This window comes from Pagrus pagrus, assembly GCF_965226575.1.
Source record: "Pagrus pagrus genome assembly, chromosome: 4".
In the NCBI taxonomy this organism is placed as follows: Eukaryota; Metazoa; Chordata; class Actinopteri; order Spariformes; family Sparidae; genus Pagrus; species Pagrus pagrus.
The window spans coordinates 15,565,216-15,585,006 of NC_140188.1; the positions used below are offsets into that span (position 1 = coordinate 15,565,216).

At 39.5% G+C, this 19,791-nt stretch overlaps 1 protein-coding gene across 1 annotated transcript; it reads right to left on the reverse strand.

Moving 5' to 3' along the window:
* Positions 1-514: 514 nt before the first annotated feature.
* Positions 515-13,639, reverse strand: laynb (layilin b). Its single transcript, XM_084351114.1, has 8 exons — positions 13,580-13,639; positions 12,822-13,074; positions 9,433-9,739; positions 9,021-9,178; positions 7,839-7,883; positions 7,084-7,179; positions 6,322-6,439; positions 515-5,922 (listed from the first exon to the last, which is right to left on the reverse strand). The coding sequence occupies exons 2-8, from the start codon at positions 12,892-12,894 to the stop codon at positions 5,595-5,597; spliced, it is 1,125 nt and encodes a 374-aa protein (XP_084207240.1). The 5' UTR covers positions 12,895-13,074; positions 13,580-13,639; the 3' UTR covers positions 515-5,594.
* Between the last annotated feature and the right edge of the window lie 6,152 nt (positions 13,640-19,791).

The window sequence follows — 19,791 nt, forward strand, 5'->3', positions numbered from 1 at the left end:
GGCCACACATTTCCTTTTAGAAATACTGCTCTCAGTACAGTAGTATTTGTACTGTAATAATAATAATACTACTCATAATACATGTTATTCATAAGCACCTTTAAAGTCACCCAAAGACACTTTACAAAAGAAATGCCACACCTTACAGGGCCACATGTTTCCTTTTTGAAATACTGCACTCAGTACTGTAGTATTTGTACTTTAGTTAAACAATGATAATAATAATAATAATAATAATAATAATAATAATAATAGTTATTATAATATTATAATAATAATAATACATTTTATTCATAAGCGCCTATAAAGTCACCCAATGACAAAGCAAAAGCAAATAGGCCACACCTTCTAAGGCCACACATTTCCTTTTTGAAATACTGCTCTCGGTACTGTAGTATAAGTACTCTAGTAACACCACTGCTGTACCACTTTCACACAGACACTCCTCTACACATTTACACAAATCAAGACACACTTGAATGTACTCATAAAAAAGGATTTCAACCACATTAACTCGTAGCCAAACTTTTATTTGAACACCCAGCGGTTGTTCTCCTCATGCGGTGACAGTCGAACACAGAGCAGTGGATTACTAAAGCGGGCAGGCAGAGCAAGCGCTCCGAAGGCCTCCGCTGTCACGCATAGACTTCCTGAATGTAAGAGTTCCAGATGTGCTTTTGGCATTTCCTGTCTAACATTCTCCAAGAACACACTCAGCCTCTCCTTACTGGGCTTGCCACATCTTTCCAAGACACCGACCCAGCAGCCCACGCAGAAAACACTCAGAAAGAACACAGGCTTTTGTGTTCAGTAATATATATCCATGATTAGTTTACAGATTTATATGCTTTTTTCCAGGCAAACACTGATGAATGAGGCCATGACATATTCCAAACTCCTAAAAAGTCAGATCAGTGGGAGGTTGAGTTTCTCACACAGCCAGGTGGAGTCGGGAAAGCCCACAGCTTTGAGGTTTACTGGGGTCAGCAGAGTTCTGTCATCAGTGTTTCCGCACGGCCTGTCCTGTTCCCTGACATCACAGTCCAAACAGGAAGCCTTCCACAGGCCTGACACCACTCTTCAGGTTTAGAGAAAAGGGTCAGAATGGTCCTTGAATAGAACAACTCCACTGCCGCAGAGAGCCAACAGGATCTTTTTGTCCTTGTGTGTCATAATATGATGACGTGATTGGAAAAGGGCTGAGTAGTTTAATTTTGGATTGTTTACAACATGAGTAACCTTGGTCGAGTCCTCAAAACTTGCACTTATTGCCAGGGTTAAATGTGCAATCCACCACGCCAGATATAGCAGCACACTGACCTGACTCATTTCCGCCTATTTGAATTCATTAACGCCTCTGTGAAAGCTGCTGGGAAGTTACAAAACAAGTCAGAGATGTATCGTAATGACAGAGCGCCACCAGAAGGTTGACATTTGCGGTTTTGAGTCAAGTCAACAACTATTGGAGGGACTGACAAGATTTTTAGTACACACATCCATCTGTACTTTGGTATTATAACAACTTGTATTCACTTTTCATCTATTTAATACTTAAGTTTATGACCAAATATCTGCATAACTAATGATATTTCCATTAGTCTTAGCTGTACTTTTACTGTAGCATGCAAGTACAATAAACTAAGATGGCAAACATGGTACATGCTTTAAACTAAGGTCCTTTTAATAAGTGTTAGTTAATAACAAGGCCCTTATAATTCCTTATTAAGTTGCTTATCAACATTATAATGTGTTAATAAAGCTGTATAAAGTGTATATGCATTATTAATAGCATAAGCATCATTAATAGCACGTTAAGTTAGCGCTTATTAACAGTTAACCAGGCTTTTTGCAGGCACCAGATCTAAAGCAAGAACAATTCCTTCTTATGGTTAATAAATCTTTTATTATGCACTTATTAACAGTTTTTTTTTAAAGACTTATTTTTTGTGTGGGGCCTTTATTGGATAGTACAGCTGAAGATAGACAGGAAAAGGGGTAAAGAGACAGGATGACATGCAGCAAAGGTGCCCAGCTGATATCGAACCTGCGCCACTGCAGTAAAGACTTAGACAATTAATAAAACATAATAATGTTAATATGCATCTGATAAGGGCCTTATTAAATATTAACTAACACTTGTTACAAGTACCTTAATATAAAGTGTTATCCATTATACATGCTAAACATTAGCATCTTAGCATTAGCCTTTGTGAGCATGTTAGCACACTGATGATGAAAGGAACAGTTCAGCCAAAACTGAAGATTCAGTCACTACCTCCCCCGCCCCATGCCGATGGAAAGTCAGATAAAGTTGCGTAGTCCACAAAACATTTTTGGAGCTTCACAGCAAAACAGTGTTGCAGCATTTCCCTAAACAACTGAAATAGATGGAGACTTTTTTAAAATGTACAAAAATAATGAAGAAAAATAAATAAAATGAAATGGCTCCATACAGATTGTCCAACATAAACCAAGTCTCTGAATGCTCTGAGATCCCAAATTGATTTGAAAATATTTTATTTACACCCTATTTAAGCCCAAATCTACACTTTACCCAGCAAACATGCCCATGAAGTGTGATTATCATATACTGTGTCAATTCCTCCATGCAATGGTCTTGATTAGAATGATATGTGATTAGAAATGTGATAAGGTGATTGGAATTTATAGTTGTGCTTACTTAAAAACCGTGACAGTGTATAGTTAAAGTAGCATGTAGAATAAGAATCACACGTTTAAATGCTGTTGCGTGCCAACACAGGAGTCAAAGAGTAAGAAAAATAAAACTAAACGGCAAGCTTGCAGGAGTAAGTTGTCACTACTTTCAGCACCAGTAGTGACAACATACTGAACTTACATTTTGTATTTTTGTTTAAGTCATCTATTTTGTCCTGATGGCTTAAGCCATTATGGTTACTTCCTTTGCACATGGAAAATGTTACGTTTTTTAGATTTCAGTTTTTCCGAGTTTTTTCTGATTTCCGAGTTTTCTTTCTCACTTAGATGCTGTGACTGAAAGCAACCAGGACATGGCAGCAGAACCGAAGACTTCAATAAAAATGTGACTCCGCAGTGCCAGAGACAGGCATGGTGTAAGGAATAGAAGGAGCACACGATCAGTTCAGTTTCTATCCACTGGTGCTCCTGACAGATTTTTTTTTGTGTGTGTTTATTGTGTTACAAGGATCTATGTGGTCCTTGCTCGTCAAAGCCAAAGGGGTATTTAAATCTTAAACTCTTCCTTGTTGTCTTTTGCTTACTGTGCGTCTAAGAATTGTGTTCCCACTAAGTCCACAATAAACCCATAGTGTGCCCAGTTTGTCCACAATAAAGCCACAATGTAACCAGCTTGCCCACAATAAACCCACAGTGTACCCAGTATGCCCACAGAGTGGGCAGCCAACTGTGGGCCCTGATACTGGAGTGAAATGCAGGCACATGTGGGCCCCATACTATGGGTATACCCATTGGGTATACTGCGGACCCACAGTGGCCCCGAAAGAGCATGTTTGCTGGGATGTTGTACAGCTATACAGCATGGAATATAACACTGTCTCTACTTTGTAAGAAGTACATGACGGCCCTCTTCCCAAAAGATAGTATTAATATGTTTATATTTTTAAGAACATTTCACATACTGAGTGAGTCAATACTTGAAAACTTACTTAAAATTTACTTGAATTTCATGTTTTAAAGCAACATTATGAGGAAATTGGCATTTTGTGAGATTTGGTGCCCCCCACAGTTTTTGACTACAACACTACTGCCGTGAATACAAATCAGACAATTTGTCAGACGTAATGTAGGTGCTAACTACAAACAAAACTCATCACATCATAACAATGTTATATGTTGAAAACAAAGTAATCTGTAATTTCCATGCAATGAAACTTTACTTCAAAACGAAATATATTTAATTGATGAGTAACGGTTTTATATTTGAGTTAAATGGTATTTAATTCCCGTGAAATCATATTTTAGTTAAGAAGTAAATGTATTGACTTGATCACTGTTAGTTTTCAAGCCATTTTTCAAGCCATTTTTATAACATCTACCTGTCATAATTACAAGTCAGCGCCTGAAGCACATTGAAAAGCATTGCCAAATGGCATATGAAATAGCATTCCATTATTTGGTTGTTGTGTTTATACTGTTGTGCGCACGGCAGAGCCAAAATTCTTGTGTGTTTTTCTGTAATATTATCATTCTGATTAATAGCAGATGGGATGTGGATGGGTGAAATAATACATCTTTGTGCGCATTTATGCACAGCAGCTTAACTATATTTATTATTTAAATCTCTAGACAGACTGACAGGATCGGTCAGAATTTAATGTCAAACATGTTCTTCAACATGTCCAAAAAGTTACACACACAGTCCAGGTTCATAAAACAGAATCTGAGCTTCTCGCAACTGTGCATACATGCATACATACTTGAGACAAACAAAGGAGGAACATGCCACCATGGCTCCGGCAGAGATGACAGATGAGGAGAAGACAGGAGGACAGCAATGCAGCAATGAATCTACTTCTGCCCACCGACTAAATGCAATGCGGGCGAAGGAGCTGAAGAAAAAGGCAGAGCGTCAGAGCAAAGCGGATGAACAATGGGCTAACATGGAAGCGGACAAATCATTCCGGGAAGAGGAAATATTGAAGGCTCTGCAGAAAAGAAAATAAGATATCAGAATTATGGAAGACAATATCAACCTGGCAGCTCAAAACCTCGGCGTCAGCAGATGGAAGCCAGTGAGATCAATGTTACGTCAAGTTAAGTCAATGAGTGTTGACTACAGCTGAAGAGTCAACACAGGCCATTATAACAAGGAGACAGCTGGCTTCAAACTTGGTGAACTTACTGAATGGTGGTTTTGTCCTAAATTTGTGAGATGTTTTATATATATGCATATAGCTGCTAAGCTAAAAGTGTTAGCATGGAATCAGTCTAAAGTCGAGGGTGTAAATAACTTCAAATCAGTCTGGGATTTCAAGTATTCTGGAGACTTGGATTACACCGGACGAGCTGTTTGGAGCCATGCAATTTTTTTTTCAGTTGTTTGGGAGAATAGTACAAAACTGTTCACCTGACTTTCTATCAGAATGAGGCTGAGTAAAGGTAGACAATGACTGAATATAACTTTTAAGCACAGCCTCACAGAGCTACAAGCATGGCTGTAGATTCTTCGTCTTAGTTAGTTTTAATAATAAAATGATTAAAAACATTTAAAATATATTATAACTTTTTTATAACTCTTGAACCCAAAGGTATGCCATGCACAGATTCAAAATTAGATCAACAATTGAAGAATTCTCTTGTAGGTTTTGTTCTGGTTCTGGGAAGTTGTAGTCGCAGTACACACATTTTGGGGGAACCCTGCTTTAATTACGCATAATCTGACTTTGAATGCTAGATGCTCAGGATGCAGCACTGGAGATACACACAGGTGACAGATATATGTTCAAATAATCCAAGTCCAGCCAACACAGCCACGTGTTTAGTAATCCTGAACCTCACAGGTAACCAGTCGGTGTACATGCAGAAAAGGATGGAGAACACTGTTCCACTGTCTAGCTGGGTCATATTCAACAGTGTTATCCGTAGATCTCATTTTCCACCCAACCTGCCTGACCACGGCAGCGCCGGCTCTGAGCTTTAGAGGTCTCATATATGTCATTGGTTACAAAGCCGCTCTCCCTGTCTGCACATGACACGTTCTCATAATCGTCACACTGGGAGTCCGGGGAAGGAGCACGGGGGTACTTTGTCATGATGTCTGCTAGCATGCTGCTGTCCAGAGCAGTGTGAGGCAGTTTGGTAACGTCACTATAGGCATAAGGTCCTGGAACAGCGTAAGGTGAAGCTGTTGTTGACATCCCTGGTTTTGATCTGCTGGGATGGCTCTGTGTTTCTGTCTTCCTCCTGAATATAAAAGACAAAGGATAAAAGAGCCCAGCGGGGTCATCACAGTAATAAATTATCAGTGAAATTACCATTTAACACCAAATATGTGAGAAAATGCATTTCCCTACTTGTCTATCCACAAACCTTTCTAAAGCCAAAGATACCCTGAGGAAGTGTGTGCTCACACTGGCCAAAACTGAATAAAAGCTGTATTTATGTGCCCTGTCGATAAATAAATATTCCACAAATGCATTATATATAGATATAAAAAACCACAAAAAACCACAAAACCACATTATCTCCTCTAAAATGCTTCTTAATATGTCATTCCACTACACTGCCTCCAGAAACAAAAAGTTTCATATTTGAAGTATTGAGTATTTGTTCATGATACATTTTTTTTAGCTTACACTTTACCTCTTAGCATGATGTCTGTAGCAGAAGAACCCAGCAGCTGCAAACATGAGCAGCAGCAGAGCAGGAATAGTTGCACAAAGGATGTAGGAAACATAAAGGGTGTTGTCTGAGAGAGATACTGCAAAGGAAACATTATTATTTGGCATGACTTCTTTTGAGATGACGTTTGAATATGACTTTTGTCCTTAAATTGCCACGGGCCATATTTACAAGGTGGCCATTTTCCTCTGACGTAGAGGTTAAAACAACATATTTGATAACCGATTAGCTCTTAGCTAACATTACCTTTTGATAACATCCAGTGTGTTTCACTTCTGGGTTTAAATTAATGTGTCCGAGATGTGCGGATAGTTCAGAATTCATTTACTACATTCTTATCGTAGCGTGTAAAACTATCAAATGGTAAGGTTAGCTGGGTTGGATGCTAACGTTGGCTGTTGTTTAAGAAGCTAATGGGTTATCAATTATGTTGTTTTACTATGAAATACTGCCAGACATCCCTCCAAATGTTCATGATCCATTGTCTTCTCAAGTACTGATCTATCAGGAAAAAGTGAAATGACAGCAGTTTGTCAGATTCCCTACATTTATGTGACTTGCAATCTGAAACACAGCCGTACAACATTTGAGCTTCCCACCCTGACCTTGATGTCAGAGGAAAATGGCCGCCACGTGAGTATGGTCAGTGATTTTGTTTCTGCTTAAAACACAATGTTTCAGTATTAGCTCTAAATATCCAGAGGTCTTTTTTTCTTTTCTTACCTGATGACTCGGGTAGTCCTATATTTATCCTCTCGTCACTTTCTGTAGGCCTCGTTGAGAATATGTTTGGCCTCAGAGTTGGAACTGGAGCAGGAACTGGAGAGAGCAGAAAACAAATAAAACATCATCAGTTGCATATGAGGAGAAATTAAATGACAAATGAGATTGTTTATCTATTCATAGTATATTTTAACTAATTTCTTCAGAAAGAAAACATTTCAACATTTGAAATATTCAAATTATTATTTATAATAGATTCCATGTATTGCGCCTGCCTATTTGAATTTACCTGTTTAAATGTCTTTGCTGTTGGATGATGTGGTCACATGCACCTCTATGTGAATGTAGCTAAAGTATCTAATTTGAAGTCATACAGAATATATGTGAATATGCGTGTTGTATATGTTTTGAGCATGTCTTCACTTTTGTAAGATTTTGCCTGTTTTTTTCCTGAACAACATCTTTCCTTGAGTCTTGCTACGAGGAGAAATACGTCATACACGTACTGTACTGTGACACATGTAATCTACAGATTATACAAAGTAAACAAACCGTCATACAGTGTATATTTTGACCACTAGAGGTCTTTATCACGACAAATGCGACGTTTAAGGAAAGTGATAAAAAGTAGTGACGTAGTGGTTTAGTCTGGCTTCTTAATCTTAAAGTATAAACACATCTGCAGTCACTTGTTATTTGTATCCCACAGAAACGTCATAGACAGTTTGTGTTGGGTGGTCAAGGGCATGTTGTACCTGCATGTGCTGTGTTCCTTTCCTCAGTAAATACTGGTACTTTTACTGCAAAAGATGAAGAGAAGCAAGAAAGGTCACACAGTTCAGCAATTCAACCATCTTCACAGAGAGCACATCTGTGTAAAAGTATGTAATGAATGCTGATTTACCCAGCTAATAAAAAGAGAAGATGATATACTTAATGCATTAAAAAATGTTTCAGCTCTGAAGTGGAAAGAGAAGACAAGAAACAACAGGAAGAACCATTAGATCAAAGAGAGGAAGTAAAATGAATCAACTAAGTTCACAGCTTAAAGGTTGAAAAATCTAGTTTCTTGGTCCACAAACATTCCTGGAGCTTCACAGCATAACAGCATTTTCCTAAACAACTGAAGTAGATGGAGACTTGTTTTAAAATGGAAAAAAAAACATTGAAACTAAATAAATAAAATGACTCCATAAAGCTCTTTCGGCGTAATCCAAGTCTCCAGAAGCCCTGAGGTCCCAAATTGATTTGAAAAGGCATTATTTACACCCTCAACGCCCAATCAAGTTTGTTCAACCGCTTCAGACAGGGTGTCTGACTTTTAGCCTTGCAGCTATGGTGAAGATTTCAACTTAAAAAAGGGTGTTAATAACGTATTTTCAAATCTATTTGACTTCTGGAGACTTGGATTACCCCAGATGAACTGTATGGAGTCATTTTATATTTTATTTTGTTGTTTTTTTTAAATGTTTTAGAAATAGTCCCCATCTACTTCAGTTGTTCAGAAGAATGCTGTGATGCTGTTTTGTCTGTGAAGCTCCAGAAATGTTTGGTGGATTATGAAACTTCTCCTGATTTTCCATCGACAGAGGATTGAGTGGATAATGACAGAAATGTATTTTTTGGGTGAACAATACATTAATTTAAAAATAAATATATAAGCTATCAGGTATACCCTAAACACAGGCCGATATATCATTTCAGGTTGCCAGGACAACAGTTATCCAGGCCAGCAACATAAAAAAAACTGCACATTACTTGTTTGGTGCTCGCTGTTGACAGCAGTGCCCACACTTTAGTAATGGACTTCGGTAGATAAAGTTCAGATTTTGTGGATTCAAGAATCAAATAAAACCAAAGTGTGTGCTATATGTCAACAATTCCCAGCACTGAGCAGCCAGATACAACAGCGCAGTGTCTGTGATCTAGCGGCTCACCTTCTGGGTATTTGCACACGTAGTTGTTCTTGGAGTTGCAGTTGTCATCATTCCACTGGAACAGGAAATGACCTTCTTCGTCAGGTGGTGCAGAGGGCTGGTGGTACAGAACCGCACACATTTCAGCACCACACGATGGCTCATCCCAGTGCCAGTTCCTACAGCAAATAAGACGCGCAAGTTTAGACTCGAATCATGTCTAAATATGCATTTGACTGTTTTGCTTTGTGTTTGAATTTCCCAAATTTCTGCAAAAGACTATAGACATTCCATCACTCCCACACAAGCATCCCTTAATCCAATAATCGTTTCCAAGTCGCAACTCACTACGGCCTATTTTTTCTTTCTCTCATGGAACATTGATGAAACATTCATACAAAAAGAGCGAGATGCTGAAAAAACTGAGAAAGACCTGTACTTAGCCGTGCTTCCATCCACCCAAAAGTACTGCGAGGGGCACACTGGGCTTACTGCCCCGGCCCTGTGGTGGTGTGGGCTGCGACGTAGCCCGATCCAGAAGTCTCCATCTCCAGCCTGCAGCTGTCGTATGAACCTCTCCACCAGTTGCTGCTCGCTTTCCCTCTCGATGCTGAGCAGCTCGCCTCCATCCAACCAGCAGGCCTGTCTGGCATCTTCAAACGTCAGCCTCCGCCTACTGTCCTCGATGTAGGACACCTTGTAGCAAGGGCGCTCTGTCCCGCGCCGACAGATCTTTTGGCCTGGACGCCACAGTCAGTGTCAGGGAGATAACAATATGGTAAGTGCAGGGTTCTTTTTGTTTAGTTTTCTGAAGACTTCCTGTTGCACCAGTTATACAGTATCATGGACAAATTAGGAGCCGGAATATTTTGCCAACGTCTGGTCACATTTTCCTGCAACGTGGGTCGAGTAAACCATATGGTAGTGAAATTACAGTATAAAACCTATGTTTTAAAGGGCTTTAAAAAGTTTTTTCTCGACACTGGTCTTGTGCCAATCAAAATAGCTTTGATGCTGTGTTGCACTGTGACGGACAAGGAAAATAAACATTTTAAATATGTGAGGCTAAAGTGCAGTGGTTTGCTGAGGTGGCACAATGAGTAGGTTGTAATCGACTGAAATGTGTTAATTATTATTTCCAAGTATTTCTTTGGCTTTTCAGGGATTAATTGATAGGACAGCTTAGAGAGATGACAGGAAACGGGATGCGAGAGGGGGGATGACGTGAGGCAAATGGCTGCAGGTTGGAATCGAACCCTCGGGTGCTGCAGCGAGGACAAAGCCTCTGTACATGGGACGGACGCTCCACCAACTGAGCTACTGGGTCGCCAAGAAGTGTGTTAATCATGACTTACTACAATTAATTTTTATCATCTAAAGGCAGGAATGATATATATACATGAGGTATGATACATATATTTTCAATTATGACAATAAAGTGACTGACAAATGAATTAAAGCTGTGGTCCCCAACCCTTTTTTTTTGCTTGTGACTCCTTAAAGGTCCAGTGTGTACAATTGAGCGGCATCTATGGTGAGGTTGCAGATCACAACCAGCTAAACTCATCTCATCTCATCCTCATCCATCCTACAGTGGCTGCTAAAAACACAAAAAACAAGAAAGGCTCTCTCTCTCTCTCTCTTTCTCTCTCTCGAGCAAGTGGTTTGTGCGTTGGGGCTACTGTAGAAACATGGCGGTGCAACATGGCAGATTCTGTGGAAGCATGGATATAACAAGGAAAATCTGGATTCAGCACCGGAGGCTGAGCCCCACTCATTCCTATGAAAGCTGCTCAGTGGCACATGAAGCCTAAAAAAGCTCGACTTTCTCGCTAGAAAATTACCCAGATCTTCTGCACTGTGGGGCCCATGGAGTGTGTCCACTAGAGACTTCTGCTGACCGAGCCGGCTAACTTCCAGTTTAGCATACGGCAAACAGATTGGACTGTTATTGGACTGAATGGCTCAGATTATGATAGTCAAACAAGGCATTTGCGCGGTGGTGTGACGCTAAAAAAAAAATGTATCCACTGTTCTAAAGTGGCTTTTTTCACAAGGTGGGCTCGTGGGAAAATGTCTTTTTGCGCCCCAGTGCATCAGGTGACGTAATTACGCTGTTTGGCCACTACAAACATTGGCTTCAAAGCCTGCTGCTGTTCCTGGGAGTTTGGGAAGAGGACTCACTCCCTCTATAGATATTAAATGGCTCATTCTAAGGTAACAAAAAAACACATTGATTCTTAGTTTCAGGAGACTGTACACTAATCAAAGAATAATTATGAATACTAGCCTATATATTGTTTCTGTCAATAGAACCCAAAATCTACACACTGGAACTTTAATTTAAAGTCACGTCTAACCTTTGCCCTCTCATAACCGGCTGCACATCTAGGAGTTTACATTCTGAGATGTGGGAGAAGGGACTTATTTTTTATTAGTTATTAATCTTTAATCGTCTGGCAACCCATTACTGTAGATGCATCTCAGGGTCACTTGCGGGGATCGTGAACCACAGGTTAGGAACTACATTAAACCACAAACAAGTAATGAAAATATAAAGCAATCAAGCAATAATGACCCATCTCTGAAATAGTTCTTATATCGTGCTTATTTTCAGTTTTGTAAAAAGTACTCAAAAGTCATTCTTGAATAAGAATAAAGATAATGTGTTAAAATATTACCTGAACAAAAGTCATCCACGCGAATAGTACTGTAGTTTTTTAAATGTAGTTTTGTAAATGTACTCAAGTATCACAAGTCATTTTCTGGCAATAAATGTACTTGTGTATGTACCAAAAGCACAAGTAAAGGTAAATGATACATATATTTACATGTATATAAATTGTAGGCCTACATGTGTGATTATCGAGTATCGGCCTGGGCGATTATTAGATCCGCTAATCAGCAATTTTCTCAATATGGTACTTAGTGTTTGTTTTTGTTTTCTTCTATTCAATCTATAAAAAAAGTAATTCTTAAAAATGTGCACTCTTTGACTCTTCTGCAGCATGCAATCTGCAAAGTAACTTGTAACTAGCGTTGTCGAATAAACGTAGTGGAGTAACAAGTACATTACATGCCTCCAAAATGAAAGTATGAAGTCGTAGAAATGGGAATACTCAAGTGAAGTAAGTGTACCTCAAAGATGTAGCCTTTCAAAAAAAGAAATAGCACTTGAGTAATCACACTTAATTACACTGCATAACTGTCTATTTTTGCCTTTGTGTCAAAACATTCTTAAACCTCTTCATGTTCAAAACAAGATGGTTTAATGCTCTTTTCCTCCTCTTTTAAGGGGATTTTAATTGATTTATTATACAAAGCGTTGAGTTGCTGTATGCCACTATATAAATAAAGCTGCCTTGCCTTACAGAGGACTGAAAAATAGTACCCTGTCTATAAATCGGGGCGCCTGTTACATAACAGTGTTATGGGGTCTCATACAGTAGATGCTTCTGTTATAGTCATAGTCAGCTGCATAGTTGTGCGACCTCCTGACTTCATATCAGAGATCTGAATCATAAACAGTCTGTTGATGTTCATTTTCCATCACATCACGCTTGTGCTGCTGTGTCGAGTCCGCCCGCAGCCTGTTTATCATCATCATCATCATCATCATCATCATCAACATACTTGTGTTTCAGGCTTCTCGTCACCTTAAACCCACTGCAGAAAACACGGAAAACCAAACGCAAACCCTTTGTTTAGCGCTGCGTGCAAACTTTTTCAGCGAAAAACCAAGCAAGTCTTAACTTTTTGTTAAAGCAGAGTTGTTGTTTTTTTTAAATGAGCTTTTTTTTTCTCTCTCTGTTCGTTTCTTACCATTGATTTTAGAAGCGGATCCGGGGTGGAACAAGACGGCGATAACAGTGCCAAACAGCTTCATAAAATCCATCTCTACATGTTCACCATGAGTGTGCTGGACGATTACTCTTCAAATCGTGTGAGGACTTGTTGCTTTAGGAGATGAACTTTTCTCAAACAGAGACTAACGAGGCTCGATGACAGAGGCAGCAGAGTCCCGTCCAGTCAAAAAAAGTGGGTCGACTGGTGAAGGCGTGCATATGGCGTCTGACTGAGAGAGGGAAGAAAATAAAAAAAAAAAAATCCTGTGAGTGAGATAGTCCAAGATTTTTTTTTTTGCTATGAAAAACACAAAGAAATGTTGCTTTTCTTTCCCTTCTTTTCCTCTCTAGATGTCGAGTCAAAGCACGGAGGTATGAATCTGTGCATTCGTGCAGTCAGTGTGCAGCCTGTGTCCTCTGAAACTAAATTAGCCAAATCTCATTTCACATATAGTAATGCCATTATAATGCAGTGAATGGACCTCTTTGTGCATACACTCTGTATCATGCACCCTGTGTTAAAATAGAGAATGAGTATCTCTCATTCTTATATCACTGCACACACACACACACACACACACAAAGACAGAGAGAGATTGAGTGCTGTCTGGGGAAAAATAGCTCAGAGGAGAAAATCAGGCGAGGAAACAGAAACAGACACAAGTTCTGACTTCAAAAAACCCAACAGCACGACTCAGTTTTTCCCCCTTTTCTTTGTCTGGTAAACATGCTGACCTCATGTGATGTGAAGTTAATCGACCACACATCCAAATCTCCAGTAAAGCAGGCGTAAGCATTTAAAAGGGAAACTGACTCAGAGAGAAAACACCGTGCAGAGAGAGAGACACACACACACATACACACGAAGCAAGGACATGAAAGAAGTGAGGAAGAGATAAAGAGGAAGAGGGTGAGAGAGAAGAGAGGGAGACAGAGAGAGAGAGGGAGAGAGGGAGAGGGGTTGCCCGTGGAACAGGAAAGCATGCAGAGGAGGAAGGGGAAAGGACTGTACTTCCTGCTCGCTGCTTTGGTTTGGTTTCCAGGCATTGGGGCTTACAGTAATAACCAGAATATGGATGGTGTTGAAAGTGTCTGGAGAAAGTCATGTGGGTTGCGCAACGCAATAAATCATTTTACGCTGCTTATTCCAGCAAAATCATCAGACTGACACTTTCCCCAGAAAGGCACAGAGCTGAAAAGTGAAAACGGTCGCCTGCAGTCTTGGTTGAATGAAAGTACTGTTGTTGTTGTTGTTGTTGTTGCTGTTGTTGTTACCCTAGTGTTTGTTACTGAGTATGTGAGAACTGAATCTGTTAGGGTCACATCTGGTTAAATCTGTCCGACTATCTTGTGCCAGTTAAATTATGTTGTTTATTTATCTGTTATTCATGTGGTCAGTTTATTGGGCTTCTTTTCAGCAGTGTGTACCGTTCAGGTAGCTCTAAATGGCTCGGTAGTAGCAGCTGTTGGTATGCTTCTCGCCATGACGTGGCTGTGTTAGATGTTGGGCCTCACTCCCCTGTACAAGGCGAGGACTTTGAAGAAGTCAGTCAAAGCTGATCCCAGCCATTAATGTTGCTTCTGTCTGGCCGCAGACACATTTTGCCAAGATGGAGGACCAAAAGACTTACGAACTCATTAGTCCCTGCTGTCACTGGCCTTTTAGTGGCTTAATATGATGATTTTTGTATTTATTGTCGTGTTCTTCATGTGTTTTTTGGTTGTTGTTGCCTGATTGTAATGTGGTTACTGCTGGCTGTAGACTGTACAACAAACAGCCAATCGGGGATAATTAAAATACCTTCAACCTCGGTGTTACTTCCACAAAAAAACAAACAGTTGGCTCTACCTTGTGAACAGCAACATATTTGAAAAGGAGGCCATACCCGAGAACAAGTTTGCAAGTGTTTACTTACAAAAAATACCCAAATTACCCAAAACTATGGGAGTCTGGAGGTCTGGCCAAAATGAACAAAAAGATGGAGGAAGTCTCTGCCAGCCACGCAGTGTGGCCAATAAGACACAGAACTTTCCTACCTAAACTAAGAAAAGACTACATAAACTAAACTAACAAACAAAGCCACGAAAACAGGACTACCAGACCTCCGTCCACAAAAGAAAACAGAACACCAACTGAAGACTGCTTGGTCTGTGGAAGAAGAGAGCTCCTTCTCCTCCAGCCTCCTTTAAATATTGGGCAGGGATAATTGCCTGATGAGCAGCAGCACCTGAGAGATGGCAAGAGAACAGAGGAGGGGAAACGCAGAAGGAGGGCGCGCTTAACACTTCCACCTACAATATGGTTACAGAAAAGGACTTCAGACATCCTCACCAAAATAAAAAAACTACCACAACTTTAGAAAAAACAGACTCAACAACATTTGATTGAAACTTAAAAACAATGAAAAAAAAAACGTCTGCCCATCCAACTTTATCAGGTTTATAAGCAGCATCATGGCACTTTTATATACACAGAGGTGCTGCCGTCATCCAGTCAGAGACTGGTTTAAGTACTGGTCACCTTTAACTTACTCAAAATATACAGTATGCATCACCAGTCAGAAAATAGCATTAAAAATGATACAAACTGACTCAATACAGCTATACCAATACATCTCATATCTCAACATCTTTGTAACCTCCAAGTCAAAAAGTAGAAATAAGTAGGAAATCTTTTTGAAACATGCCAATTTATCAGGACTCACAGTGTTATGAAACATATTAAATTAATTCAAGAAGACTCAGGACTCCAGAGTGTTTTCAATACCACTGTGCATTAAAAATAAAAAATAAAAAATGTTTTGAAACGTACGCATGTAGAAAACGCATGGGAGGAAAATGGTAAAAAATATCATGCAAATAGTGAACACCTGTAATAGAACATGGACAAAACAGAGGACATAAAACAATGGTGCTCTGCCATGCTGTCGTCTTGGTCTCTCACAACTTCTGTCGTTTGTTTATCACGGGCCCATATCTGCAGCCCATGTTAGTGTATCAAGTACTGCAACACAATGCTCAATGTAAGATTTGAATCTGGATAAATCCTCTGTTAAGAGAAGACCACTACAGCCTCAGCCTGCAGTTTATCCTCCTCCTGTGTTGCATGATTTTTAACAACATCCATCAACAGATGACCTCGGACGCGGAGTAATAAACACCAGCTCCTCTCCGTGGAGAGCTGAGAGAGGACGGACAAACACAGGCTGTTTCTCTGTGTGTAGTCTGTTGTCGACCACCCGGCTCCAGGCCATCTCTCAATCTGTCTCACTCCGCTGGTAACACAAGTGTGTCCGTCATGCAGGAGTCTGGTTGTCAGACTGAGCCTCTGGATGCTGGTCATGTGTGACCTGGAATGATTTCTCCTTGTTTGGGTCTTTCAAAGCGTTTCCAACATTAATTTGATCACTGGTCGGTGCACGCCAATGTTTGTCATGTGATGAAGAGATGTGACCGATTGTGTGTCACGAACATGGCGCCTGTGGAGCTTTTATCACATCCTCAGTGTGTTTATTGTTGGACAGCAGACTCATAAATGATTTGTGCAAAACAGGAAAACAGCACCAATCATTTCAGAAAAGGGCTTTAATGTTGGACTGTATATACAGGTGTTACAGTGCAATCAATCATTTTGAATGTTGCATGTTCATTTAAAAAGTTTCCCCAGAGCGGTTAACCACTTTGCTCTTGCTATCGTAGTATAAAACATGACTCTTTTGGAGATTACTTTATTTCTGTGTATTTGTTAATTCCAGATCAGTTTTTACATCTTTTCTTTACTGGAATGGATGTTTATTGGCGCTCCTCTGCAAACCACATGGACAATGGCTGTCACTGTGCTGGAGGTTCGTTGAGGAGGAAGTTGTGTTTCTTGGCTTGAACTCCCCAACAGTGAATCACGAGTCTATTAGAAGCAGACAACAACAAGGCGTTCCAGCCAGTCTTTCTAATTTTGGCCAGCAGATGACACCAAACTACTGCTAAGGCCGAGCAGCAGCAGCAGCAGCTCTGTTCTCAGTTACTGAGAGTCCAGTTATGGCATAAGTCAGTGGTTCCTGACCTTTTTCCTTAAGGGTCCCCTTTTTCTATCCTTCAGTAAACTGACAACCACTGACTAAGTGACAATAACAGTACAGAACAACTCCTAAAACTGAACAATTAACACAAATAGTAAAGATAATATCTGAAAAAACACTCAATTTCCATTGAATTATTCTTCAGTGATGAACTTTAGGAACTTTTCATACAATTCTCTCTCTGTATTATCGATTTTTTTTTTTTATGTTTAACATTTCAGCATTGTTCCTTTAGCTCTTTGGTTGTTTTAACTGCGTCCTTTTCTAATGCAGGACGAGGCTGTTCAGCAGAGAGTGAAGCTTCTGTCACTACAGCTGTCAGGTCTTCACCTTATCCCTTATCCGGTTTTTTTTTTTCTTTAAAGTTTTATGTCTCAAATAATAATGTAAACTTAAAAAAAATTACATTTTTATTTAGATTTTGTCACAGAAATGAATAAAAGGCTGAGATAAAAGCATATTGTATATATTTTGTTTTATATGTTATTACCTCTTCAAATCAAGAAAGGCCTCAGGACACCAATGTGAAGCTTTGGCGGCCCCTGATGTTGGGGACCAGCGGCTTAAGTGATGGAAAGAAACTTTGTATTTTTGAGGTAAAGGTAAAAAGTAAAGTAAAAAGTATTTCCTCTTGAAGCTACACTACTGCTACATTTTAAAGGGAAATATTGCATTTGCACTGCTACTACATTTATCTGACAGCTGGAGTTGAAGGTTACTTACATTTTTTCGAGTTAGGACCACTTATAAAAATCAGTGTGTTGTGGCTGCGTTTCTTGTTTCAAAAGGAGCCATTACCCCTCTAAACTTCTCAGATGGTTTAGTTTACATAGCTCTCGCAAAGATAAGAGAAAAGTCCAAAGAATACTGTGTTTTCTCTTCTTTCCTTTTCCAGTAATCATCTCATGACCTCTCAGATTTATGTTGTGGCTCGAGGGTCCTGGCTGACCCCTGTCGGATGGCAACAACTGGACTGAAATTGCTTAACCTTAACTATATAATAACTTTATATGAAGTAGCTACAACTGCTATGCGACTCACACAATCATGTATCAATACAAACAATTCAATATTGTAATAATATAGTAGTTGCAGGGGATATTGTTCTGCATAGCAAGTCCTTTTACTTTTAATACTGTATGTTTGACTGATAATACTTCTAAGTAAAATCTTGATTGCAGCTCTCTTTTTGGACTTTTAATTTCCATAGTTCCATAGTTTGGTCAATGATAAAATAAATAAACATAAATAATACCCAACTAATGCTTTAAAAAAGAGAAAGGCAGATGAGACAGCAGTTTTTCAATGTTTTCTCTATGATTTTGCTGTGTTTTTTGTTGCTGTTGTATTATATTTAGGGGTTGTGACTGCAATAATGGTGTTGTTTTTTTTAAATCATCTTTTAGAGGAATCCTTTGGATAAATAATTTTGGACCAAGAATTTATATTGAATCCAAGATTAGTTGGATATTAAAAAGGATAGAGGACTAATCTTGGATACAGGATTATGATGGATTACCATATTGTTTATGAAAGGATCTGCATGCTTCTTCCACCAATAAATTATATGAACTAATTTGGTATTTATACGGTTAAAAAAGAGCATTATTAACATTATGAGTCGCAAGAGGAACTCTCGTCTGCAACATGAGAGCATTGCAACTAGTTTTAAACATTTTTACCACTCAGTTTGTACCTAAGTGATATGCTATACTCACACCCTGGGGGGTCATTAGCTCCACTAATGATCTGCTTTACTGTACATGCCCACAGAGTACAGTGCTATCTCCTCACAAGCTTCCCAGTGTATCCTCTTTCTTCTAATAGTAAATCCGTTTCCTGCCCTGGGACTTGTTTTCATTGTTTTCCTAATGTGATTATATGTCAGAGACCATTGCTGCTCTTTGTGAAAGAAACCAGTAAAAATGTTCACTAGTTATTCTGGCAACACACTGTCACAATAATCCTGGCAGGGTGGACTTCTAAATTTAGCCTCCCATAAGATTAAGCCATCTTATGCAATTACAATTTCGTTATTTTTTACTGTATCGTTCCCACCCCATGACAACCAGCATTGTTTTCAGCTTTATGTTGATGCATGTTTGGGTTTTTAAGTGATTTGTTTAGTTTATTTGACGTGGGAACTTTTTCTCACCTCATTAAGAAACAATGAATCCTTCTTTTTAATCTATCAAAATCCTTAAAACCGGACAGAAGCAGCAACAATATGCAATAAACTTCGAGCTCTTAGCGGTTTACATAATATGTTATTTGTGGTCCTGAACTATCGACCTATGGACAGGCGAGCATCATTTTCCAGACATCCTCATCTAGACATGATCCCCGACCCTGCAGCCAGAGGGATTAAAGCAAAATGAAAAAGGAGAGTGTGATTAGGGCGCAGAAGAATGGCCGACGAGTTGTTTCCAAACAGGTGTTCTGAGAGGTAAAAACCCTCACATGCAGACGAGGACTGAAGAGATTGTAAAAGAGTGACGCATCTGTGGATAGTGTAACTAAATGTCTCCTCTCACCATGGGCACTTTGGCAAAAACACTGATGCCCCTTTTCTTTCTGTGTGTGGAGGAACAATGGGGCTTCTCAGTTGAGCAGTAACAGTTGTGGCCTATAGCTACTGTAAACAGACTACCTGTGGAGACAATGGAGGAGAGGTTTGACATGCAAGGGAAATTAACAAAGGTTGCTCCTGGTTGGCTGAGTGCTTCATAGCTTGTGGCTAACGTGATCACCTTTCAAGATTTCAAGGTGTTTCTCAAGACATGAATCCTTTAGTCAAGACAGTGAATCTCTGCACAAAGCTCTTTATACCATGGGAAATTCATCTTTTTTTTGAGAGTTAAGAGATTTTCT